The 27099-nt window shown below is 41.9% G+C and overlaps 1 protein-coding gene across 2 annotated transcripts; it reads left to right on the forward strand.

Moving 5' to 3' along the window:
* The first annotated feature begins 471 nt into the window (after window positions 1-471).
* On the forward strand, window positions 472-26805 carry RBM5 (RNA binding motif protein 5). Of its 2 annotated transcripts, XM_063114008.1 has the most exons (25): window positions 472-568; window positions 1987-2056; window positions 4061-4226; window positions 4950-5105; window positions 10156-10225; window positions 10709-10782; window positions 13246-13329; window positions 14305-14365; window positions 14986-15051; window positions 15249-15409; window positions 15857-15954; window positions 16828-16915; window positions 17100-17177; window positions 17259-17331; window positions 18120-18205; window positions 18713-18797; window positions 19007-19098; window positions 21119-21280; window positions 21972-22121; window positions 22203-22274; window positions 23164-23343; window positions 23617-23691; window positions 24747-24844; window positions 24923-25052; window positions 26169-26805. In XM_063114008.1, the coding sequence occupies exons 2-25, from the start codon at window positions 2040-2042 to the stop codon at window positions 26292-26294; spliced, it is 2448 nt and encodes an 815-aa protein (XP_062970078.1). In that variant the 5' UTR covers window positions 472-568; window positions 1987-2039; the 3' UTR covers window positions 26295-26805. The 2 variants fall into 2 exon arrangements, with proteins under 2 accessions (XP_062970078.1, XP_062970079.1); XM_063114009.1 differs by lacking the exons at window positions 18713-18797; window positions 19007-19098.
* Window positions 26806-27099: the final 294 nt, after the last annotated feature.

The following is a 27099-nucleotide window of genomic DNA, read 5'->3' on the forward strand; positions in this document are numbered from 1 at the left end:
ATGATACTCTGAAGGTTTGCTTACGAGAATTCTTTCCATTTCCATAAACCTCAATTTCCTAACCTGCAAAATAGATTTAATAACCACCTCATAGGTTATGAAGATTAATGTTTGTAAAGCATCTAGCACAATAATATAACGTCCAGTAAAGCGATCTCGTGAAGCTGGATTAGACATTATCGTGTCAGTGAAAGCAAATTGTACTCTCTACAGCAAAGGCAGATAATTACTATGCCTAATGGAGAGGAGCCCTAAAAACTCTAATCCGGGTCTGCAAAAGCAGATTGGCAACCCTGTCGTGGTTTAGAAGAAAGAAATACGCAAGAAATTAACTCAAGGCGAACAGGCTGCTCTGGCGACCACACTTCCCGGCAGCCCTCGCGCAGCTAGGCACCTTCGCGGATTGGACGCCTCTGCAGGAGGTGAGTGGCGTGAACGGGAATAGGCGCGAGGCACTGTGGGTAGGAGACGGCCATCCGCGGGGGCGCCATTTTGTGGAGCGGCCGAACACTGTTGAAGGTTGTGGGGCACAGAATCCCTACTCTTGCTGCTTCGGTCCCTCTTGGGGGTAAGTGCGGTGGCCGTCCATAACGACCGGTGGTTCTTGCCTTTGGGGCCGGTCCCCAAGCCTCGCTGTCAACTAATAAAGGCGGCTGATCAGCCCCAGCCTGTTCTCTCGCGGGGCTTAACTACCCGAAGTGGTGGAGGGCTGCGCCCCTCCTCGCCGCTAGCTCTGTCAGCTTCTAGAGGTCGTCCCCACTCTCTCCCCTTATCCCCTACCCTCACACACATCACCCCTCTCAGCCCCGGGCCCTCTTCTTTCGGGCTGTGAGTTTTCCCTTTGCCGGGACGCGTTACTGAATCCCCAGCCCAACGGAGCTGTGGAGCTGTTGCGTGTCCCTCGGGGACTGCTTGGGAGTACCCCGGCTGTCTCTGGCCGCCATCGCTCCGCAGCTGCAACTGAATCGCCCTCTCTGAGAGGTTGTTCGGTAATGGCCGATCTGCGGGCTGCGAACCTCTTGGGAGGCGGAGGATGGGGGGCTGTGTAGGGAGGGAAGCCTGGACGCCCGAGTCGGTCACGCAGGCCGTGGCGCCGCCATCTCGGCCCTGACACCCCACGGAGGTGGATGCGGGCACCGCCCGGGAGACGAGGGGCGGTGCCAGCGATTCTGCCCCGGGACTTGTTTCCTCCCGGATGGTTCTCTTTCATTTATTAATTAAATGTTCATTGAGCGCCTACTCTAGACCAGGAGCTAGAGACGGCTGTAACTGAATTCTCGCACCTCACACGCATCAAAGGTGGTCCAGCTGTGTGATGTCTTATTACCGCCGGGACGGGGGTGATGGGGACGGCTAGGCTGTTCGCCATTTAGTGGCCTGTGGTAATCAGAACTGGCTCAAGAGGTGGTGATTATTGTTGCTGAGTAATTAAATCGTGTTATAGTTTGTTCTTGTCTGATTGAAATAGCTTTGGATCTGCCGTTGCGTGATGAATGTAGTAGATTTCAATCAATACAGTATCCTAACTTATAAGAGGTTTTAAATTTTTTATCACAGATGTTTGAATTTCGTGTTGCTCCTTGTATTAATGAAGATACTTGGATTAATGTTTTAACGGTCAGCTACTCCACTGGAGTTTAGTTTGATTCAGAACGCAAGGAGCTGATTGCAGCTCTGCTCTTTTTGCTTTGTAATCATAAGGTAAAAGCAGGGAAAGAGTCTTCTTCTTGCTTCCTTTTATGAGTTTGTAATTGAATATGGAATCTAATACTTTAAAGTATGCTTCATCTTTCTGCTATTCTCATCGTTAACAAAATGTTAGCATGAATTTAGCGTTGACAGTTAGTTGGTCCCATCCCCCCCTTTAGTTAATCACTGTTGATGACTTGAAGGTTTGATGAAATCCCAACCTCATTAGTATCCCAGCTTATAGAGCAGTTATCTTAAATGATCTCTTTGCAGCAACCGATTTCTCTTGTCTCCTAGAAAAAATAAAATTTGAACCTTTTGGAGCCGTGTGCTAGATCTTCACTGGGACAATGGGTTCAGACAAACGGTAAGTTACTATAGTACATGCGTTTGATGTCAACATTTCAGTGGGGACTGAACTATTTGATTAAAATTGTTTATTTATCAAACAAATATTTGAGTGTCTTTTTTGCGCCAGGTATTGTTAATGAGCACCTTCATGAACCTGCTGTCACTAACTATAGTCTAGTGAAAGAATTAAAGTACTGTGTGAACCATGCTGTGATAAATGAATTCTGGGATACCATTAGAACACATAGGAAACTTGTTTTTTCTTGTACACAGCCAAGGAAGCTTCCTGGAGAAAGTATCCTCTAAGGTAAAGCCTGACAGCTAAATAAGAATTAGGCAGGGAGGACAAGGTAGAGTGGGTCACTGAGGGTTCCCAGTGTGGACAACACCCTACACAGAAGCCAGAAGATCATACAGTCTGGCACTTAGCACAGTTCCTGGTTGTGGTAAGCAATCAATGAATGCCAGTTCTCATTATTGTCCCCTAAATAGGAAGATGATCCAGACTTATAGAGCTGAGAAACTTTTGTTTTGTTTTGTTTAAAAAGATGACCAGTAAGGGGATCTTAACCCTTGGCTCGGTGTTGTCAGCACCACGCTCAGCCAGTGAGCGAACCAGCCATCCCTATATAGGATCCGAACCCATGGCCTTGGTGTTATCAGCACTGCACTCTGCCGAGTGAGCCACAGGCTGGTCCTAAGGTGAGAAACTTTTGACCAGGTGTTACATGAAGAAAAAAAAAAAATTACATGAGTCACGGGCTGGCCAAAGAGGGGCCAGCCCATGACTCACTCGGGAGAGTGTGGTGCTCATAACACCAAGGCCAAGGGTTTGGATCCGATATAGGGATGGCCAGTTCGCTCACTTCGGAGAGTGTGGTGCTGACAACACCAAGTCAAGGGTTTAAGATCCCCTTACCGGTCATCTTTAAAAAAAAAAAAATAATAATAATAATAATAATAAAGTGCCAAAGAACTAGTGGAGAATTAAGATGAGGGCATTTGGCTGCTGTGGCACCTGTATACTTTCAGATCATTTGATTTAAACACACAACCTTTACTTATTCAGCCACCTGCCTTCCTGGTATTGAGGACAGTCCCTGTGATAGGTTAAATTGACAGCCCAAAGGGACTTCGGTAATATTCATGTCACACCTCATCTTAATGCTGTATCAATAGCCTGTTGTTCCAAATGACTTATTAAATTAACATTTACCATTTCAGGGTCTCTCAGTCCCGTACTTCATGTCATATAGTAGTCCTAGACTACTTGTTTTCTTTGATTCTTTTTATTAAATTTGTATACTCTAAATGACGCCCTTAGAGGCTGGCTGGTTAGCTCAGTTGGGAGAGAGTGGTGCTGGTAACACCAAGGTCATGGGTTCAGATCTCCATACCAGCCAGCTGCCAGGAAAAAGAAAGTAAATGTGGCTCTTATAAACCTTTTCTTTGTCTGGTGATTGTATAGTACTTTGATAAACCTGGTAAACAATTTATGAAAGAACTATTTTATTTGTGACATAAGCCTCTTGTTATAGATTTTCCCATGAAGCCCAGTGTGGCCCAGTAACCAAAAATAAACAGACGTCATAGGAAATGGTGTTCTCTGACAGTGCTTATTTTGGGTAACCATCCAATTATGCCTAACAAACTACTTGGTTAACCGCCCTGTGGTCACTAAGATCTAAATTGGGGATGAAATGTGTAGACTATAGGTTTAAGAAAATACAAAAAATTTGTACAACATGACCCTTTCTCAAAAATATTCAGCCCAAACATTTGCTAGCTGTAGTTTTGGATTTAACATAAATTCCTGAAAATTATCTTTACATTTAAGGATGTAGATATCTTCCCAATGGTTAGCTTTGTAAACTAGAATTTGGTAATAAATTTTAAGGGATACCTTAATCTATTTGGATGTATCTTATAAACTGATTAGTGAGGGGTGTGTTATTTTAACCATGTTTCCTAAAGTACAAAATGTAATTTACTTTAGATTGAAAATTATTTTCCCTGACAGAGTGAGTAGAACAGAGCGTAGTGGAAGGTATGGTTCCATCATAGACAGGGATGACCGTGATGAGCGTGAATCTAGAAGCAGGCGGAGAGACTCAGATTACAAAAGATCTGGTGATGATCGGAGAGGTGATAGATATGACGACTACCGAGACTATGACAGTCCAGAGGTAAGTGACTCGCAACTGTTTATGGACTTGTTAGAATTATAAATTGTATGTACAAGATTCTTGAAATAAGTATGCCAAGTGTGGAAATATATCCTCTCGAGTATTATATTTAAACTCTTATTCTGAAGTATATTTGAGTTGACTGTAATCCCCAAAGATAACCTGAGCCTTACAGTAATAGAAATAATAGCCAAGGTTTACACAGGACTCACTATGTGCTCTTTTGAATGCTTGACTTGAAGAAGTCATTTAGGTCTCACTGAAACCCTATAAGGTAGGTGTTGAAACCCTATAAGGTAGGTGTTATTCCCATTTCAAAGATGAGACCAATCCTGTGCCTCAGACTGTGTTTTGAAATAAATGTAAGTTGTAGTTTTGGTCATCTTAACATTTCTTTTCACATTCCTTTCCATATGTGTACATAGCTTTGTTTAGAGTAATTATGCTACTCATATAACTTTACATTGTTTTCCCCCTTTTTCCATGCATATAATCTTCATATTGTAACATTGTGTGTTGGTGTAATATACGATGGAATTATTAAACCATTCTTCCTGAAGTAAATGGTTGTTGCTGTTTTAGAAAACACTGTAGTGGACGTCAACACAGAGTACTCATATCGTCTCCATTGACTTTCTTCCTAAGGGTAAATTTTGTGAGTGGAAAGCCTGAATCAAAGGGTGCAGAGTGATTTCAATTGTGATTTTGTTTATTGTAAATCAGAGAGAGCGTGAAAGAAGGAACAGTGACCGATCTGAAGATGGCTATCATTCGGATGGTGACTATGGCGAGCATGACTATAGACACGACATCAGTGATGAGAGGGAGAGCAAGACCATCATGCTGCGCGGCCTTCCCATCACCATCACAGAGAGCGATGTAAGGGGAAATGACAGTTCTAACCAGCAGTCCAGTAGGCAGAACAGACTTTAAGCTTCTGCCGTTATTTTCTCATGTTTTTATCTCAAGCTAATATCTGAACTAGTGAAATATATTTCTGTTTTTAGGGTGGAGTTTTCTCAACTTGGTTCAGAAGTAAATTACCATTTATATTTAAGCTTTGAAGCTCATTGTAGAGTTTTCAGAATCTTCTTAGCCACAGGGAGCAGGTCTTTTCTTCAGTAGTTCTTAAAAGGTAATCAGTACACTTTTATTGAATTACTTATTAGGTGAGGATGTATTGTAAAAACAACCTTCTTCATAATCTGAGCACACTTTGATTTGATGAAAATTTTACTATCCATTTGAAACCTCACAGAAGCCTGTAGAAAAGGAAGGCTGATTCCCTACCTCAGTTCTTAGACCGGCCAGTGAGGGTCTTGGTGTACTTGGCACTACCTGATTTCCAGCAGCATCTCTGTTCTTCACTTCCTTCCAGCCACATCCAGCACCTGCTTTCCCAGCAGGCCACTTTGGATATGTCCATTGTTCTACATGTGTGCCTTTTTCTGCTTGGAGACTCCTTTATATGTAGCCTTTCCTGATCTACCAGGCAGAATCTCTTCCTTATTCTCTTCCCAAGTCACTGTATTCGTGACTTTTCTGTAGCATCTTTACTGTGGCTATCAATATATGTCTCATTTCCACCACAAGACTGTAGATCTCTGAAATCAGACCTCTGTGTCAACCAGTCATCTTCATGTTCCCAACCCTTGGACACAGTAAGCTGCTCAGCCAGTGTTGGTGAAATGAATGTAACGTTTTGAAACATGTTTTTAAAATATGTAAATACACAGAATTGTGCCAGTATCTATTGTCCTGGAGTAGTCAAAGTAGTATTCTGACTAATGTTTAGTTGACTTTTAGACAAAGCTGAAGATAAGTATTGGATTTCTAAACATTTAGAAACAGCTTTTGGTATCTCAACACTGGAAGTAACGAATGTGATGAATCTGAGATGAAAGTTAATGGTGGGTAATCATTTCATTATTTGTGATCCACTGCATACTTGCTACACCATCTGTGCTGTGTTAGATGCTATGGTGATGCAGACCCATGGATCCTGCCTCGAAAAAGATTATGGGTGAATAGTAAATTCAGCAGATAATGGTGACAATGCAGAATAGAAAGGGGTCAGTGTTAGAAGAGGTCCTGTTGAAAGAGGTCCTGCTGAAGGGATCTGGAAGCTTATTTAAGGGAAGTATAAGCTTAGTATATAAGCTCATACTAGTGGAGGGTAAGGAAGGGCACCATAAAGATATTAGTTGAGCTGATTCTTGAGAGAGAGAAATGTTTTGGTCTGGTGGAGAACTGGGGGAAGGCTATGGTGGGTAGGCCCTCTAGGCAGGGGGATCACACGGGCAGACCTGGGAATAGAACGATACTGAATCTAGATAAGGCCTGACAACCAGCTTGTTTTGGCTGGAGTCTGAGGCTTTTGGCAGAGGAGAGGCAAGTGGGAAGGTGCTGTTTGAGCTGGAGGCTAGAGTCTGAAAACCCAGGTAAGCCTAATAGAGTTACTGAAGGCTTTGCCTGGTAGCAGAGGCTATGCAGGTTAGAATGATAGGGGGAAATAATGGTAGTGGGTAGTAGACAGGGAAGGCAGGGCTGAGCTTAGGTAGTGGTAGCAGTAGGGATGCAGAGTAGGGAATGCAGGAAATCCTGCAGGAATTAATTCAAGAAGGCTTTTACTGATGGATCAGATTGTCCCCATGAACATGGATCTGTTAGGCATGTGGGATCTGTGGAGGAAGTGGATAGCATGGGGAGAGCAAAGCCCTAGCTGACTTTTTGGGGTTGCCCTGATGATAATGAAATAGGATTGTAATGCTGTGTATTTCAGGCTTCTTCAGGGAAATGGAGGTGGCTACTCTAAGAAGGCTGGTTTTCAAAGTAGAACTTTCTGAGGTTGCCAAATATGGTACAATATTCTTAGAAAATTTGCTTGTTGGGATCTTAATATTTGCAAAATGTATGAGGAACTCTAAAGAGAATGAATCCCAGCAATCCTTCCATCACATCAGTCAGTTGTTTGATTTAATCAGTGATCTGGCAAACCTCAGCTGTCTTGTTTACCAAGCTGATACCCAGACATACCAGCCTTATAACAGACTAGATGAAAGAGAAGATCTATATGCTCCTTTGTTGGCAGGCCCAACAGGCCAAGTTGAAAGCATTAGAGGGATGGAGGTGGACTTGGAACACAGCTGTATATAACATGCTGTAGTGGGAGTTTTGGATTATAGTTCTTCTGTTTCATTTTGTTACACTCTAGCCAGGATTGAATGTATTAGATGAGGGCTGGCCCGTGGCTCACTGGGGCGACTGTGGTGCTGATAACTCCAAGGCCTCATGTTCAGATCCCTATATACGGATGGCTGGTTAGCTCACTTCGGAGAGCATGGTGCTAACAACACCAAGTCGAGGGTTAAGATCCTCCTAGCGGTCATCTTTAAAAAAAAAGAAAAGAAAAGAAAATTTTTTAAAAAGAATGTATTAGATGAAGTGTGAAGATTTTGTTCAATCTGAAACTTCTGTTGCCCCTTCCTGTGCATGCACACGTTCTCTCCCTCTCTCCCTCCCTCCCTCCCCCTCCCTCCCCCTCCCTCCCCCTCTCTCCCCCTCTCTCCCCCTCCCCCTCTCTCTCCCCCTCCCTCCCTCTCCCTCTCCCTCTCCCTACCTCCCTGTCCTTTTTTTTTTTTTTTTTTTTACGACTAAGCCAGTACAAGATCTGAACCCTTGACTGTGGAGTTATCAGCACCATGCTCTCCCAAGTGAGAGCTAACCGGCCAGCCCTTTTTTTTTTTTCTTTCTTCTTCCCACCCCCCACCCCCCCAAACTGGCCAGTAATACTTAAACATTTTTATGATGATTTAGGTGGAAGTTGTTCTTTGCCAGTGTTGGTTCCAGTCCTCCAAACTGTTCATATCTGCTTATAACATTCACTATAGAGACTCTTTTTCAGGACAGAGTTAGGGGGTAGTGACACATTTTAGTTAAGTCCTGAAGATGTAAAGTCTTAGTGAAAAATAAATAAATGTTCTTCAGTTATATTTTACCCCCCAAAATAAGTAAATAAATAAAACATTTAAAAATTATACTATTTAATCTTCTCCTGAACTTTAGTATATCATCTTTCCTACTGTTTCCCTTTTTAGTTTATCCCCCATGTAAACTATTAGCATAACTATCTCTAGTTACTATGTTACTATGTATGTTATTGTATCACTACTTTTATAGCAACTATCTTTAATTACTCTAGTGACTAATTCTTTTTACTTACTATGTCACTAAGTATGAACCTGAGTCTCATGGTAGGGCCAGGTTCAGCACTTTCGTGTGAGAAAATAGATTCTCCTTTTTGGTAGTTATGTTCCATAAAGTCACTATGAATCCTGAACCATTGCTCCTAGGGGGAATACAGGGTTAGGTTCCCATGGGCCAGTGGTCACAACATTTTCATCAGCTGGTCAATACATGACCTCGTTTTATGTGTGTTTGTGTTTAAAGATGCCTCATTTAATATATATTGTTGATTCATTAACATTGAACTCACAGCCAACGGCACTGTAATTCATGCCTTAATGAAGTTTATCTAACACATATTTTCTCTTGTGCTTAGGAACACTAGGCAGCACTTCAGCGCTGTGCTTGGGGATCCATTTTATTTATTTATTTTTTTAAAGATGACCGGTAAGGGGATCTTAACCCTTGACTTGGTGGTGTCAGCACCATGCTCATCCAGTGAGCTAACTGGCCATCCCTATATGGGATCTGAACCCGTGGCCTTGGTGTTATCAGCACCACACTCTCCCGAGTGAGCCATGGGCCGGCCCTGGGGATCCATTTTAAACAGTGAAATCACAAAAAAAAAAAAAAAAAAAAAAAACCTACAAAAATGTGGAAAGCATGGCACTAGACAGTTGTTTACAGAGTATGAAAGCTCAAACAAGGCCAAGCATCACCTTGTTAGGTCTTTTCTGGGAACATGTGGGTTTGGGCAAATCAAATTTTTTACTACACTGTACATGTCCAAGAATGACTCTGAAAGTGCTGCAAGTATTGGTTTGGGGTTTACAAATTTTACTGAGTAGGTGAATTCACAAATACAGGACCCAAGAATAATGAGGATTTACTGTATATAGTCTTGCAGCCTTTGCACCTAACTATGGAAAGTAGGGACTATTAAGAATCTGGATTTGCAAATTTGGCCATCTTTTTCCTGGGAATATTGCTGCCTGCTATGATTGAGGAAGAAACTGGTATATTTTTTATCATTGCCTTTTGCAGTGAGGACTTGGTCTGATATCCAGAACAAAGCTACCGGCCAGAATATGTTCTTCTAGACCCAATTAATGTTTATTTTGATTTATTAGGAGCCTAAGAATGTTATGAACTTTGTTAATTTTCACCGTTAATGTAAATATAAGAGAATTATTTCTTTTTAGGATGCTGTGCTAAAAATGTTTATCTTGAAGGGGCCTCTCATTTTTGGGCTATTGGTTTTTTTTGATGGCTGGCCAGTATGGGGATCCAAACTCCTAACGTTGGTGCACCAAGCTCCAACTGAGCTAACCGGCCAGCCCTCGCTAGTGATTCTTGATCAGTTGTACTTCAGAAGACAGTAACACATCCTCTTCCTCTGTTAAATTTCATTTTCTGTCTGGGTTCTTTAGAATAAAGAACAATGAGATTACACTAAAGGAGAGAGGCTTAAGGGACATTGTACCATGATCAAGGGTGTATATTTGCACCTGAGGGAAATTCCCAGTCAGCATATAAAGAATGCCTTCAAGCCTTTTATAACACATGAAGTTCTGTGAAAAGTTTTCCTTCTTTCTTTATGCCGTTTAGGATAATTGCATTTTGGCAATAAAAATTAAAAGCTTGGCTAAACGGTTGATGTAATTCCTAGTCCTTAAACTTTCTTTTGTGTAGAATAGTATGCAACTAAAAATTTTTAACTGTAAATGTGTAAAACCCTATGCAGATTCGAGAAATGATGGAGTCCTTTGAAGGCCCTCAGCTTGCGGATGTGAGACTGATGAAGAGGAAAACAGGTGAGAGCTTGCTTAGTTCCTGCTGTTCTGGTTCTTTTCCCCATTCCCACCTCAGTCCCTAAAGAACATCCTGATACCCCCAGTCTTCAAGCACATGAATTCAGAATGAAAGGTTTGCCATGGCTAAGGAATGTGACTCTTTGAAAATGATGTTAGCATCTGAGCAACTTTTTAAAAACTTTGTTTTTAGGGGCTTTTTTTTTTCCTTCGGTAAGTAGTGATGTATAAACTCCTTGTTTGACTATTTGTAGTCGGTTGCATGGTTACTTTAAGCGTGGAATCAAATCGAGTGGCATTTAGTTCAAGCGGCTTGTTCCTTGCCATGGCAAAGTATCAAGAAGATCCCCAAGTCAAGTCACATTTGTAAAGCTGCTTCCCAATTGGCTTTGTCACACAGTGTTGAAGCAGTGGGAGAGAGATTCACCTGTTATAAAGGAACTGACTAACACGAGTATCCCGTCTATATCTGAATGCTGTCTCTAGGTGTAAGCCGTGGTTTCGCCTTCGTGGAGTTTTATCACTTGCAAGATGCTACCAGCTGGATGGAAGCCAATCAGGTTGCTTCACTCACCAAGTCTAGATATTCATGAAAATGGAACAAGTCTGTACAATTAAAAAAAAAAAAGGTTAAAGGAGTGGTTTGTTCCAAAGGAGTGACTTTTTAAAAAAAGCTTTGTATATATTAAAATTGACATTACTAGAATAAATATTGTAACAAGGACTGTGCTGCAGAATTTGCTCTACCTTTAAACATGGCTACCTAGCAGGGCTTTGTTAACCATTGAGTACCTGTTCGATTATTACCAAAACGTCTTGATATTTCCCTTTTCCCTACCTGATTGTGTTCCTATTCATTATGTCCATTGAGAGTAAGCTTAGAATATCAAACTCTCCATTTGACAGAGAAGAGAACATTATGGAAGTCTGTGGTAGGCATTTTTATAAGTAATTCCTTATTTCTGCCTGGAGACCACAAGCCTCATGGAGGCCTAACTGCTCAGATGGGTCTTCAGGGACTATTTAAAGACCTAGTGGAATTTATGAATAATAAGTCTGATGAGATTAGTCTGGGAGCAGTGTCGTGCTGCTGTCTAATCTAGTTAGAGTGGCATTAACATTCTAATTTCTCTGAGAATGCCTTTTTATGGTCTTTTCAAAGCAAATTATTGATGGTTCTTTGATGTAGCATTAACTGAAGTATTCTTCAGTTCATCAAGGTAATATTCAGTGCTTGGCACTTAAATAACATTTTTTGGAAGTACTCCAAAGCACAATATTGAATTCCTTTAACTAAGTGCATTCTGGAAAGTTTGCTTGACTCATTATGTTGCTTTTCTGCAGCATTTTATGGTTTGAGTTACTCATGAATAAGACATTCTTTGCTTGGTAATATTCCTGTTTATAACAAGACTCACTAATGAGGGTATCACTTTGATTGGCTGGTTTGTTAAGATTTTTAAGCCAGAAGTCACAACCTGATCTTATAAAAATAGAGCTTCATTCATTTCATATCATGGATACCATCCTAGTAAATCCAGAACATAAACAAGCTTCACGTAAGTCTGCTTTCTTGACACGACAGCATCTTTTGATGCAGTGAGTGTGTCAGAATGACTAACCTGAGAGTTTAAAACTCCTAAGAAATTTAAATGTATAAGACATTTAAAAGTCGGCACAATTTTAATGTATACAAAGCTGTGTTAACGTGTAATATTTCGTTACAGTTCAAATTCACTCCAGAAGTAAAAAGCCAGTAGGATTAGGGACTCAGTGGTAGTTTGGAATCTCCCCCAGCACACATCCCTCCTAATGGGATGATCTGTTGACATATCTCCCAGCTTCTTTGTTTTTGCTTCTGTAAATCACAGTGAGTGGATGGCCTTCAGCTCTTTCCCTCTTGGCCATACGTGCAGTTTTGCCTTTAGATATTGCAGAGACAAAATTCACAGCATGTCTTAAATCTTCCAGGATTTGCAAGAACCAAATTGTTCAACAGTATATATATTTAGAGGGGTTAGACTCCTTTTTAAAATCTGGATATCTAACCTCCTACTTAAATCTGTTCTGATAGTGTCAGGCCACACCCACATCCACCCCCCATTCACCCTTCCCCCCCCCAAAAAAAAAAGAAAAAAGAAAAGTTGCTCCTGTTAAATGAAGGCTCTTTGGGGGCAAGTGCTAGGTATACTCTTGGCTAGACTGATTCAGCTCAGAGTTAAAAGCTCAGTCCCTTTTAGTCACGTGGTTGACTTGAAGGACGAGGTGGTGTATGCATTTATGAACTTTTCCTGTCTCCCCCTCCCCGAAGAAACTTCATTGGCCTCCTGGTTACTCATCTTGAAGAGAGTACCATTCATTTCAGTGAAAGATACCTGTGTCACCTAGGATGTTACATGGTTGCATTTGACAGGAAGATATCTCATCTAGCTGTTTTAGAGTTGGTGGCATTCAGGATAGTCCCTCCTGAAAAAGAGTTGTAACCAGATTCCCTTTAAAAAATGAGTTCCCTTCCTCTCTCCCACCCCTCAAAGGATACATCCTGAGGCAGGAGTTGGGGGAAGGGGGAATATAAAGAGTTGTACTTGGCATAAGGATGGGGGACTGGGGAAAAAGTGAAGCAAAGCCCAAGGACACCACGCTAAGGGCTAAAGTAGGAGACAATCTCAGAACTGGGAGCATTGTGTCTTCTGCTTTTTGAAATAGACTCTCACAGGCAGCCTGCCAATGCTGAATGTTAGGACTTCTGTCTCTGCTGGAGACACGGCCTGGTGCATGTCAGCGTTTAGTGTTTGACAGCTTTCTCAGCACTCCCTGGCTCCGTGTACCTTTACTCCACATCCCATTCTCTTACTGCCTATCTGAAGGATTGGATGGGCAGAGTATAGGTGGCGGTGGTTGGTCCTCCCCGTATGTTGTCCATTTAATTCCAGAGCACTGATTTTTCCGAAGTGTGCTCTGCCCTGGGAAAATGGACACATGTTCCTCACAATGGAAATAACTAATTACTTCTTTTCTTACAGAAAAAGTTGGTGATTCAAGGAAAGCACATTGCAGCTCATTATAGCAATCCCAGACGTAAGTTTGAAGATTGGCTTTGTAACAAGGTAAGCATGTGTTCTTCCCAAATAGACAAAACTCCTTCAGGATTTTGCTATTTTTCTGTTTGTTTATTTGACAATTTGAATAAAGAAACTAGTAAGTACACAGTCAACAGCTCTTATCATAAGGTAATTTTTGTGTTTTGTGACTTTCCTTGGGTCTTCCTGTGCTGGTATTGGAGGACACAATCCCCAGAACTCTAGAGGCTTTGTTTATTAAGATCCAGGTCCTAACCCCAATGTTTCAATTAAGATTTTAGGTGTGTTTCACTTTACTGTTTATTGAATTCTATAGCTCTCAACTTTTGGCATGGATTCATAACTGTATTAAAACAAAAATCCTTGAGAGCCCTGTTAAAGTTATTGTAAGATCTGTTATGGCCTTGTCACTAGTACACCATTTTGAACTTAGATGTTGACATTGATATTTTGAGAGTGCTCATACTCTTTTTTCTGCATGTGTCCTATGTCCAGTAGGGGACTCTACAGTGTTCAGTTTTCATTGTGTTTGTATACGTCATATATAGAGTGGTCCATATAGTGCTCTTTTGATATAAGGAAGAACTTTGCTAATGACTTGCTACAGAGTTTTGGGGTGACCTAGAACGTTTCCCCACTTGATAAAAATGGAATTTTAGGGCTGCCTGGTTAGTTCACTTGGGAGAGCTTGGTGCTTATAGCACCAAAGTCAAGGGTTCAGATGCCTATATGAGCCTTCCACCCCCCCAAAAAAAAAAAAAAAAAATGGAATTGTACTTCAAAATGCAACAAAATTTGTCTTTCTTTGAAGAATTCACAAAGTGTAACATTCTGAATTTTTAGGTTATGCCCCTTTGTCTTGGATACATGATATCACTTTCTGCTTTTTTTATGTTAGTTACTGAGACTTACCCATGGCCCCATTGCTTTAACCCACATTGTTGCTAGAAAACTTGGCTTAATGTGACAAATAATTACAGATAAAACTTTTTTTTTTTTCAGTGCTGCCTTAACAATTTTAGGAAAAGACTAAAATGCTTTCGATGTGGAGCAGACAAGTTTGGTAAGCCCAGATTGAGCTGTTTAGAATATGCATTGAAACCTGACTGATTGGATTATCATTTGTGAGCCTGGGGAAAGGAATAGATTTTAGAGCATTTAAACAAGTAACTTAGGGCCGACCCCGTGGCGCACTCGGGAGAGTGCAGCGCTGGGAGCGCAGCAGTGCTCCCGCCGCAGGTTCGGATCCTATATAAGGATGGCCAGTGCGCTCACTGGCTGAGCGCCGTACGGCCGGTCACAAAAAGACAAAAAAAAATAAATAAACAAGTAACTTATATTTCCTTAGACCTTTTAACTTAGGTTACATAGACTCTGCTGCTGATTGTGAGAACACAGAAAGTTCTTTTGTTTTCTAAAATTAAGTCTCACCTGGTTTACACTCTGTATCTGATTTTCTTTAGTACAGGGTAGTGTGAGTCCTGTACTGGCTCAATTTTTCATTACACATTCCATGTCAAAATGAATGAGGTTTGACTATAACCACAAATGTTTAAAAAAGAAAAAAATGACTGCTAGATATGCTTAAAATGAAAACGTTGGAGGTTTTAATGTATTTCTTTACTAAAAACACATTGGTTTTTTGTTTGTCTTCAATTGGGTTTCCTTCCTTTCTTGTTCTAGACTCTGAACAGGAAGTGCCCCCTGGAACAACAGAGTCGGTTCAGTCTGTGGATTACTACTGTGATAGTAAGTTCAAGTATAATCTTTTGACCTTTGTGTTAAAAGCAGCTTCGGGTTGTCCCATAGAAGACTAGTTTTTAGAGTATTCTCCATGTCAGAGTGGACTAGGGAACCTCCCAGAATGGATGTTTGTACTCGAACCTGCCTTGAAAATATTGGTGGTGGGAATGTGTATGTATGTAATTTGTCTCATTCACCCCCAGCGATCATTCTTCGGAACATAGCTCCGCACACTGTGGTGGATTCCATCATGACAGCACTGTCTCCCTACGCATCCTTAGCTGTCAATAACATTCGCCTCATAAAAGACAAACAGACCCAGCAGAACAGAGGCTTTGCGTTTGTTCAGCTGTCTTCTGCAATGGTGAGATTCTCATTGAATCTTTCCTTTTAAAAGAAACAGAGGTAGTTGTGATACTATGTTTAAGGCTGCAGGATCCCAAGGTTCAAGGCTAAATAACAACAGTTTTTGCAGTGCTAAATTACAAGAGTATTTCAATAAATAGTAAAAAGAACGCATATACCTGAAGAGAACTGGCCAGACTGAAGTTTGAGCCAGTTTAGTCCTTCGTGCTTTGTTTTAGATCAGTTTAGCATTTGCTCCTTTAATAATACTGGATACTTTCACATCCTGGAGGAAAGAGAGGTATTTCTTTCCTCAAGGTTTCATATCCGCAAACACAGTAAGGAATCATTGCTTTATTTGTTATTATTTTTTTGATAGAAAGCACTAGTTCTTTGAGTCGGATAGGTGGTAGGGAGAGATTTTTAATTAGATGACAAAATTGTTTTTCTTTACATTCTCCTTCAGGATGCTTCTCAACTGCTTCAGATATTACAGAGTCTCCAGCCTCCTTTGAAAATTGATGGCAAAATTATCGGGGTTGATTTTGCAAAAAGTGCCAGAAAGTGAGTGACTTCATTGTCCTTATTGCAAATTGCTATGTTTGCACTTATTCAGAGATGCTTTGCTAACTGTACCCCAAGTCCGTGTTTTCCACACTGAGACACTATCCTCTCTGGTTTCCAAGACTGGGAAGGAAATGATTGTCTTCTCTTAGATTTTATTTTCTCCGGTCTTCTATAACCAGTTGACAATGGTTGACAGAAATGGTTTCAGAGCCAGGCAAAAGACAAGCATGGAAGATGGGTTGAGAACATGTGCTGTGAAAATTGCAGCAGTAGGCTGGCTGGTTAGCTCACTTGATTAGACCGGCCAAGCCGCCAAAACAAAACAGAAACAAAAAAATAGACTGTAGCAGTATAGGGCAAACCCCTCCAGAAATAAACCTTTCCTTCCAGAACAGCATATTAATAGCTTCATGTATATAGTGCTTCAGTCTAACACTGTTAATTTCCCTTTTCTAGCATCACTGCATATCCAACAGATGCCTTATTAGAATGCAGGTTACGGGCCGGCCCGTGGCTCACTCGGGAGAGTGCGCTGCTGATAACACCAAGGCCCCGGGTTCGGATCCCATATATGGATGGCCGGTTCGCTCACTGGCTGAGCGTGGTGCTGACAACACCAAGTCAAGGGTTAAGATCCCCTTACCGGTCATCTTTTTAAAAAAAAAAAAAAAAAAAATGCAGGTTACAAAGTACAACAGTGATCCTATAGAGACATTTGTCTAAGAAGAACAGTACCCCTATGAAATGTGACCTTGCTGGCATTTGAAACCTGAAAAAGGCTGGAGTGAAACAGTTTCCTTGGCAGTGTAGGTGCACTAATTGGGGAGCATACTGAGATAGAATCACATGATTGGATCTTTGTGGTTTTAGAGACTTGGTCCTTCCAGATGGTAACCGGGTCAGTGCCTTCTCTGTGGCTAGTACAGCCATTGCTGCTGCTCAGTGGTCATCCACTCAGGTAAGATGGAGGATGTTTTTGCTCAAGGTAGTATGATGGTGTTGCCCAAATTCACAGAGGTGACCCCTTGTGTAGTATTTGCAATAGTAGTTCTCCAAGGACATTTTTAGAGAATCCTTCCTGATTTCTTTCCTTGATGTCCACTGAGTTTGTCATTGTTTCCTTTTCTTCTGACGTTTTATAGTCTCAAAGTGGTGAAGGAGGCAGTGTTGACTATAGTTACCTGCAGTCAGGCCAAGATGGCTATGCCCAGTACACTCAGGTAAGTATTTGACCAGCATCCAACTTGTAGTCTCCAAAGTTTGTCTGTGAATAACAACTTTAATTGTGGACTTTTTTTCAGTACTCGCAGGATTATCAGCAGTTTTATCAGCAACAAGCTGGAGGATTGGAATCTGATGCATCATCTGCATCAGGTAGTAAACTCCATCTCCCTTTACCTTTTGTTTAACTGCAGTTGAGGAAATATGACTAGATTTCCTACCAGGACCCAAGGATAAAAGTCCATTTCCCTGCAGGAATATTGGGGGCACGTTTGGGGTTTTCACCATGTGCCTAGGGTCCTGGGGAAGATTAGGTTTGTTCGTGTACACCACGAAGTCTTGGGATTGAACTCTGCATTTCCCATCTTTGTTGTTGGGAGTCTTGGATGTCCATGTAAGTTCAGGTGAGCAGAGAGGATATGGCCCTAGAGTCTGGTGCTCAGACATCAGTCAGAAAGATCACTGTAAAAAACCTTTGCTTTGGGCCGAGCCCGTGGCACAATCGGGAGAGTGCGGTGCTGGGAGCGCAGCAACGCTCCCGCCGCGGGTTCGGATCCTATATAGGAATGGCCGGTGCACTCACTGGCTGAGTACCGGTCACGAAAAAGACAAAAAAAAAAAAAAACACCTTTGCTTTATTAGTTTTTGTTCCAGAATTATAAAAATCCTTATAGTTAAATCTTTTCTCAGCTCCAGAGCAGATATGGATTCTTTCTTCTCTTCCTTCTTAGTCATCATATAGTATCCTTAACTTTATGTCACATTCTAGTAGGATTATAAGGAAATAGAAATGTCATAGGTTCCAGGGTATTTAGTGGGAATTAGGTTATTAAAAACTGACATATACAAAGAGAGAAAGCTAGATTGGGCATTACAGATAAAGGTGTTTTGGCTTAGAGTTCAGTTCCTTAACTCTCCCTAACCCCTGTGTTTATCATCAGGCACAGCGGTGACCACTACCTCAGCGGCTGTAGTGTCTCAGAGTCCCCAGCTATATAATCAAACCTCCAATCCACCTGGCTCTCCGGTAATCCTGTTGTCCTAAATACAGAACTGGTAGCTATTGGGGAAACTTGTTTTGCTGTACAAGTATTATCCTTTCCTGCTGTATGAGCCAGGATTGAGTAGTACATATTCTAATCTTATTTCTGTGTGTGTGTGTGTGTGTGTGTGTGCGTGCGTGTGTGTGTGTGTGTGTGTGTGTGTACACTTATGGGGCGTGGGTAGCTGGCTGGTGTGGGGATCTGAACCTGTGACCTTAGTGTTATAAGGCTGCACTCTAACCAACTGAGCTAACCTGCCAGGCTGCATATATTTTAAATATAAAATTCCCAAAAGGTTGTATTTATACTTTTCCGCATGCTTCAATTTGACCTTTAGAAAGTTGTCAGCATGTGTTTTGCTGAAGGATTGCCTTAGATCTTTGCTATAGCATGTCTGTCAGGAGAGCCCTTCCTCCTAGATAACTGCAGTGATTTAGTTCTCTTAAAAGGCTTTACAGTTGAAATTATATTGAAGCTGTTGTACTTTCCAGACTGAGGAAGCACAGCCTAGCACTAGCACAAGTACACAGGCCCCAGCCGCTTCCCCTACTGGTGTAGTTCCTGGTACCAAATATGGTAAGCCAAACCTCCTGGGGCTCTTGACAGTTGGAAGGTTCTAGTTGTTGTCTTTGTTTAAGAGTTCCTCTCCCTTTGTGGGTATCAGAGGGACACTTGGGGATGTGAGAGAAAGAACATTAAGGCCTGCTGCATCTCACTGGCTTAAAATTTGAAGTAAAGCCAGTTTCTTACCTAAAATGACTATGTGCTGGATTTTGTTTTTGCAGCAGTACCTGATACGTCCACTTACCAGTATGATGAATCTTCAGGATATTACTATGATCCAACAACAGGGCTCTACTATGACCCCAACTCGCAAGTAAATGCTCTGTTTTCCTCCTCAATTTCACTAGAAATATCCTAGTTTCACTTAGTCCATTTATGAGTCATGAAATGAAATATTCCTTGCAAAGGAGTACATGACCCAGATTAGTTTTAACTTCTTCAAAGCCACCAAATGTAACTTTTATTTTAGTATTTAAATTTTAATTTTAAGGTAAAAGTTTTTTTGTTTGTTTGCTGGCTGGTATAGTGGTAAAACCATGGACCTTGGTGGTATTGGCACCGTGCTCTAACCAGCTGAGCTAACTGGCCAGCTAAGAAATGTTGCGAGGTATAACTTAAATACAGAAAAATACACAAGACTGAAGTAGGCAGTTCTTTGAATGTTTACATTTACACATATTCATATATGTATGTATGTACACGCACACACACCCCCAACCCCCACTCAGCTAGGGAGAACATTCCCACCCAGCATGCCTGAAAGGTCCTTTATGCCCCTTACCAGTCAATATTTTCCTCCTTCAATAAGCACTATTCTGAGTCCTATTTCCATAATTACTTTGTCAAGTTAAAATTTATGTAAATACCTAGCTAGAAGTTTTTCCGTTTTTGTGTGTGTGTGTGTGTGTGCTTTGGTTGTGTGTGTGTGTTTTGGGTGGCTGGCCTGTACGGAGATCTGAACTCCTGACTTTGATGTTACTACACCAAGCTCTAACCGACTGAGCTAACTGGCCAGCCCCTAGATGTTTATAATTGTTCTTCTTCTCCCTATGAAATTCACCATTTTAATCATTTAGACTACAGTTCAGTGTTTTTATTATAGTCACAGTATTGTATAGCTGTCACCACTAATTCCAGAACATTTTCATCACCCCAAGAAGAAACTGTAATAATTAAGCAATCACTCCCCATTCCCCACCCCCCAGTAACCACTAATCTACTTTCTGTCTCTATGGATTTGCCTATTCTCAACATTTTATATAAATGGAAATCAGACAGTATTTGACCCTTAGTGTTTGGCTTCTTTTACTTAGCATCCCTGTGTATTCTTGAGGGTAGAATTTAGCACATCTGTGGAGTAATGTTTTATTTTTGGTGGGTATATATAACTTTTAAAGAGGAAAAGCAACTTTAAAACTCCATAAATAAATATTTATGACCAGAAGCTGTATATATAGAATAGTAAAATAAGTACTTTTAACAGGAACTTCTTGGCATTGATAGCTTGTGGTTTCTGAGAGAGTGAAGTGTGAAGCTGTGTGTGACCTGCCTGAGCAGGCCGACCTCTGCACTATTCTTCCACTTCTCTCCTTTGTGAAGTGTGGCCATTTCCTTGGCAGTTCTCCCTTGTAGCCATAAAAGTTGTAACTTCTGTGACTGTTACCCACACTACCTTCCCCCAAAGAGATATAACAAACAACATTCTCCTCGGTCCTTCCCTGTTGAGCAAGTAGAATGACTGAGGAATAAAGAAAAGGAAACGATGGGTGACACTCATTCTCTGTTGCAGTTCCTGTGGATTTGGGTTTCTTTACCAACTCCTCCTTCCAGTCTCCTGAGCTAGTGTTTATACCCTACATTTGGTTGTGTGGGTATCCAGAGGGTTCTACATGTATGAGCCCAATAATGAGCTGTTAACTGGTTGTCATGGAGGATATATGATCTCCATGGCACATCTACCTGTTCTAGCCACCTGGTTTGTGTAAACAGTCTGTCTGTGGGAAGGAGTGAGACACATTGCTCTTTGGGTGTCCTCCAGGCAGGCCCAGGGATTAAATTAATGAGAACTAGGCTCTTGAGAAGAAACCATATTCTACTTTTACCCTAGAAGTTTCATACCTCTTCGCCGGCTGGTTCATCAACCTCACCTATACCAAGGTGTACTGAGGGTCCTTTCTGGGCAGGAAATATCACTAGTCCACAACATATTTTATTTTATATTTGAATGTTTAAATTTTTTTGACAAAAAAACTATGACCTGCTTTTTGACAAAATATTTCTTTAATCATTTGACATAGCTGAAAGTGTGCGTTAATTGTATTGTTTTCTTCTAGTACTACTATAATTCCTTAACCCAGCAGTACCTTTACTGGGATGGAGAGAAGGAGACCTATGTGCCAGCTGCAGAGTCTAGCTCCCACCAGCAGACAGGCCTGCCTCCTGCAAAAGAGGGGAAGGAGAAGAAGGAGAAACCCAAGAGTAAAACAGCCCAACAGGTAAGAGTATGACCTGGCCATGGGACCCATGTTTTTCTCCTTGGAGTATTGGGTTATAGCATTTTTGTGAGCTTTATTTGGATTCTTAAAAACTGGGTTAGGGCCGAGCCCATGGCGCACTCGGGAGAGTGCGGCGCTGGGAGTGCGGCGACGCTCCTGCCGCCGCCACGGGTTCGGATCCTATATAGGAATGGCTGGTGCACTCACTGGCTGAGTGCCGGTCACGAAAAAGACAAAAAAAAAAAAAACTGGGTTACATATTTTATTTACATTAAGTTCTTAGAGCATTTTGCTTTTTTTTTTTTTTTTTTTTACTGTTTTTATTGTTACTATATATTGTCTATCTTTTAGTTTATCTATGTACTTAGGAAAAAACAATCCTGGAGGGCTGGCTGGTTAGCTCAGTTGGTTAGAGCACAGCCTTACAACACTGAAGACATAGGTTCAGATCCCCTTATTGGCCAGCCACCAAAAAAAAAAAAAAAAAATTCTGGAAGTCTCAAAGCCTTTCAAGCAGTATTCCTAATGACTTTGGTTGTATGCTCTAGTGTCTCATGGAAATATTTGTAGGTAGAAGTAAGAGTAAAATGGGTTTTGTTACAGGGTATGTGGTTGAAATAAGATTCTTAATGGTTCATTGTCATGGCACAGGGGTCTAAATGTTTTTTGGTGGTTTGTTGTTTGACATTAGATTGCCAAAGACATGGAACGCTGGGCTAAGAGTTTAAATAAGCAGAAAGAAAATTTTAAAAATAGCTTTCAACCTGTCAATTCCTTGAGGGAAGAAGAAAGGAGAGAATCTGCTGCAGCAGATGCTGGCTTTGCTCTCTTTGAGAAGAAGGTAATAGTGGAAGGAAAGACCAATACTTCATAATGGGAACTTAAGTAAAACTTGAGGCTTATGGCTTGTTCTGTTTCCCAGGGAGCCTTAGCTGAAAGGCAGCAGCTCATCCCAGAATTGGTGCGAAATGGAGATGAGGAGAATCCTCTCAAAGTAAGGAAGTACTACCAGTGTTTTAAAGACCATATCTGAGGCCAGCCCGTGGCTCACTTGGGAGAGTGTGGTGCTGATAACACCAAAGCTGCGGGTTCAGATCGCCATATATGGATGACCGGTTAGCTCACTTGGGAGAGTGTGGTGCTGACAACACCAAGTCAAGGGTTAAGATCCCCTTACTGGTCATCTTTTAGAAAAAAATAAATAAATAAATAAAGACCATATCTGTGGTTTGTGTCTCACTTTGAATCTAAAGTGCATCTTGGCTAATGTGATTCCTACTTAAAACTGGATGTGACCACTGTTGGTGGGTATTTGCAACAGCTTCTACACATAGAATCATGTTCAATGCTTTGTTTTTTATGCACGAGAGCAGGTGAGATGGAAGAATGAATGAAGGCTGAATTCCTAAGCTCAATTAATTGAGTTTCGTTGCACCTGTAAATAGAGAGTTTTAGTGGTCTGGAAAGAGAAAATTAAGACAAGAAAAAACTTATTTCACTTAACAGATACTGGTCTGGGTGGGTCATTACTCTGATGTGCTATATTTAAGGTTTTCATATGTGGTCAGTGGTTTGAAAACAGTCATCCAGGAACCCATTTCTTGAGCCTCAAGAGGGTTGATACTCGGAGGCCATTACTCTGATCTGTATTTAAGGTTTTCATATGTGGTCAGTGGTTTGAAAACAGTCACTCAGGAACCCATTTCTTGGGCCCCAAGACCTGACTGCTCCATACAGTTGAGGAAATGTGATTCGCTAGAGTATGACATAGAGGAATGTAGATTCTCTCACATTTTGGATTAGGCATTACTTTTTTCAAGTATGTAACCATCGCTATCTTCCTGTTGTACATTTCCAATGATCCATCCTCCTTTTGTCCCCAGAGAGGTCTAGTTGCTGCTTACAGTGGTGACAGTGACAATGAGGAGGAGCTGGTGGAGAGACTTGAGAATGAGGAAGAGAAGTTGGCCGACTGGAAGAAGATGGCCTGCCTGCTCTGCCGACGCCAGTTCCCAAACAGAGATGCCTTGGTCCGGCACCAGCAGCTCTCAGACCTACACAAGGTAGGCCATGCTTCTCTCAGGTGGGGAGGGGAGGCAGTGAGACTATGTGAGTTCCCTGACCATAGTGAAGGTTCATTAAATACCTGCTGTTGAATGCCTTATAGAAAGCTGTTCCAAATCTTAGAGTGGAGAGGAACATGGCAGCTCTTTTTTTATGCAGTAGTGTATTGATCTGGGCTTTGGCTATTAGAATACAACATTGTTGCTAATGTTACGACTTTTCAAATTAGGATGATCTGAATGTTTACTGAGTCTATAAAATCTTTTGTATAGCAAAACATGGACATCTACCGACGATCCAGGCTGAGTGAGCAGGAGCTGGAAGCCTTGGAGCTGAGAGAAAGAGAGGTGAGTGGAAAACAGTGTGCCAGTAGGAAGAATCTTGGGATATCTACTTTTAGCTTTTATTTGTAGCATTCAATTCCAGGTCCCAAGGGCTGGGTAGAAGGATTTGTCACACCCAGCCAGCATAGCTTATGTAGACTCAACCCAGGTTATAGGTACTTTGTGAGCCCTGCGCTGTCCCTTCATGAGTATGCACAAGACAGAGAAACACACCCTCAAGACAGCTCACAGGTCCTGAATGCAAAGTGCTCACTGGGAAAGTACACTGGATTTTATTACAGAGAGAGTGCTCTCATTTGGCCTGGCCAGGGAAACCTTCATGGGCAGTGAGGGAGGCTTCAAATTAGGCCCAGAGGAGAGCAGGGCATGAGATGATTGCAGGTGATGTGGAAAGAAGGGGGTGGGCAGGGCATGGCAGTCAGGGCTGGGGGTGAAGGTAGGAGAAGCTTGTAATGCCAGTAACAGCAGACAGTTGGTACTAGGGTTGACAGTGCAGGTCCGGGCCAGGTAGGCAGGGTTTTTTAAATTCCAGTAGAGGCCTATGGGTTAGAAGTGAACCAGTAGATTAGAAATTTCTCACCCTAGGTAATTCTGTGGTGTCTATAGTTAAGGCTTTGCTTTCCTTTTATTCCCCTACTGTTTATGGTACCAGCTCCCCAAGGACTGCTGAGTAGTTTTCTGCAGGCCTCCTAGATGCTATCTGTCCCTGGAGGTGAGCTTGTCCACATGCCGAAGGAAAACAGGCAACTGCCTTCCTCTTTAGGGCCTTGCTAGGCTATATCCACAGTCCAGTGGGCTGGTTGGAGAGCTTGGCAAGTGGTGGCTTATTAAATAAAACTACTTTTTGGAGACATAGTTCCACACACTATTCATCTCTACAAACTTGACTTTTTAGGTATGACTAAGTGCACTGAGGGGGAACAAGGAAATTTGGTATCTCAGACCAGTCTAAAAAGTCAAGCTCTGGATTAAAAAATACTCAAAGTGATATAGGTGCAATAGGCTGTTACAGGTTGAACTTTGTGAATATGTCTAATAGTGTTTTTTGTCCCACGTAGATGAAATACCGAGATCGAGCTGCAGAAAGACGGGAAAAGTATGGCATTCCAGAACCTCCAGAGCCCAAGCGCAAGAAGCAGTTTGATGCTGGCAGTGTGTATGTGATGTGCACATTTTCCAGTTCGTTAGCTGGGGCTCTGGCTGTTTTAAGTAACTGTATGTTTGCCACTGGCAGGAATTATGAGCAGCCCACCAAAGATGGCATTGACCACAGTAACATTGGCAACAAGATGCTGCAGGCCATGGGCTGGCGGGAAGGCTCCGGTTTGGGAAGAAAGTGTCAAGGCATCACAGCTCCCATTGAGGTAAGCACTAGGGTTGGGGCTTCAGTGGGTGTTGGGCTTTACAGGCTTATTCCAGAGAGTAGATGAGGTAATAGTGCCCAGAGGTTCTGAAACCTAGAAGCAGCTTTACCTTACTGCAAAGGGACCATCTCCTTGGCCAGATCATGTCATCACCACTGAGTGGGATTCTTTTAAGATATTGATTGGGAGAAATTGGAATGGCACCCCTACATGATTTTTCTGGTCAGATTTTTTTCGTATCTTTGGGTAAAACCCACTTTCTTCTAAAGACCATGTATTTCTGTTTGCTTTGTTATAAACAAACCCTGTCACGGAGAGTGCTTACTTTGCTTAACACCAACCCAGACCCACTCAGTTTACGTTGATTTTTTTTAAGATGACTGGTAAGGGGATCTTAACCCTTGACTTGGTGTTGTCAGCAACATGCTCACCCAGTGAGCTAACTGGCCATCCCTATATGGGATCCGAACCCATGGCCTTGGTGTTATCAGCACCACACTCTCCCGAGTGAGCCACAGGCTGGCCCTAGGTTGGATTTTTTTAAAAGGTACTATAAATTTCCTTCTAAATGATTTTGGTTATGTATTTTTTAAAAATTAAAATGTGGTAGGGTTTTCATCCATGATAAGAAGTCTCTAAATTGGTCAGAGCCCAGATTGAGACAATCCCAGGATCAGAGGCCCCCACCCACTGGCCTTCTAGGCAGTGGTTCCACCAGTGAATGTACTCACTCTGTCCTGGCAGCACATCTTAAGTCAGACTCATAGACGATGTTTATCCTGTGCATGTGAGTTCTGCCGACATCAGGCTGTCTTACTGTCTGTACTTATGATTAGCAGACCTTCCCTAGGCTTCAGTAGAGTGCGTTGGGGTCCTACAAGGCACGGATGCTTGCTGAACAGGCATTGAGGGGTGGGGGACATGGCTTCACTTGCCTGTCTTTCTTAGCACATTTTATTCTTTCAGTCCTTAAACCTGTTGCAGATCTCCAGTAGGAATTCCTTTCTTTATATAAAACTTCCTCTTTCCTGCCTCCTGGTGGGCGGGCCTGCTCAGTAAGGAGTAGACTATCCATACTCTACCTGCCAGCTGCTGACAATCTTTTTGTTCCCCCAGGCTCAAGTCCGGCTAAAAGGAGCTGGCCTAGGAGCCAAAGGCAGCGCATATGGGTTGTCAGGTGCTGATTCCTACAAAGATGCTGTTCGGAAAGCCATGTTTGCCCGGTTCACTGAAATGGAGTGAGACTGACAGAGAGAGAGAGACGACACGAAGCTCCAAGGATCACAAGGAGTGGTCCATCTCCTGAATTCACTCTTACTGCCTATCTCTTTAAGGGCATGCCTTGTGCTGTTAATAGTTTTTAGGGTGAACCACTTCATTCTGCAGGGTTCTCCCTCCCACCTTAAAGAGGAGTTCCCCTTGTGTGGGTTACCCTTCTTCCCACCAGAGGACTTGTGAACAGACCAGAGAAGACAGTGGGTTTTTTATACTTCAGTGTACATAGTGTAATGTAGCGTGTTTTACATGTGTAGCCTATGTTGTAGTCCATCAGATCCTCACATTCCTGGGGTTTGAAATGCCCTAGGTGGTATGTGACATCAAAGTCACCTCTGTCATTTGTTGTTGTGATGTCTTTCCTTGGCAGAAGCCTTGTGTATATTTGTATATTACACATTTGTACAGAATTTTGGAAGATTTTCAGTCTAGTTGCCAAATCTGGCTCCTTTACAAAAGAAATATCTTGAAAAATGGATGTCTTGTGTCTCTTTATTCTTGGGTGAGTGAGTGGGCTTTTGTCTGAGCCAGTCAATCCTGGTGATGAAATCAGTTTGTTAAAAAAGTTATTTATATGTTGTAGTATTTTATACTATTTCCTTGTCCCCATCATCCATGTTGAGATTTTTAAATTCAAGGGTTTATTAACATGTTTTAAAATGCTTCATGGAAACAACCTTAACTGAATGAGCTTTTCCACTTCCTTCCAGTTTCTGAAGTCCAAAGTGAGTGTCCAGTTTTCACAGGAGATGGGGATGTTTCTCCTCTGGGG

Source organism: Cynocephalus volans, chromosome 11, assembly GCF_027409185.1.
Source record: "Cynocephalus volans isolate mCynVol1 chromosome 11, mCynVol1.pri, whole genome shotgun sequence".
NCBI classification, from domain to species: domain Eukaryota; kingdom Metazoa; phylum Chordata; class Mammalia; order Dermoptera; family Cynocephalidae; genus Cynocephalus; species Cynocephalus volans.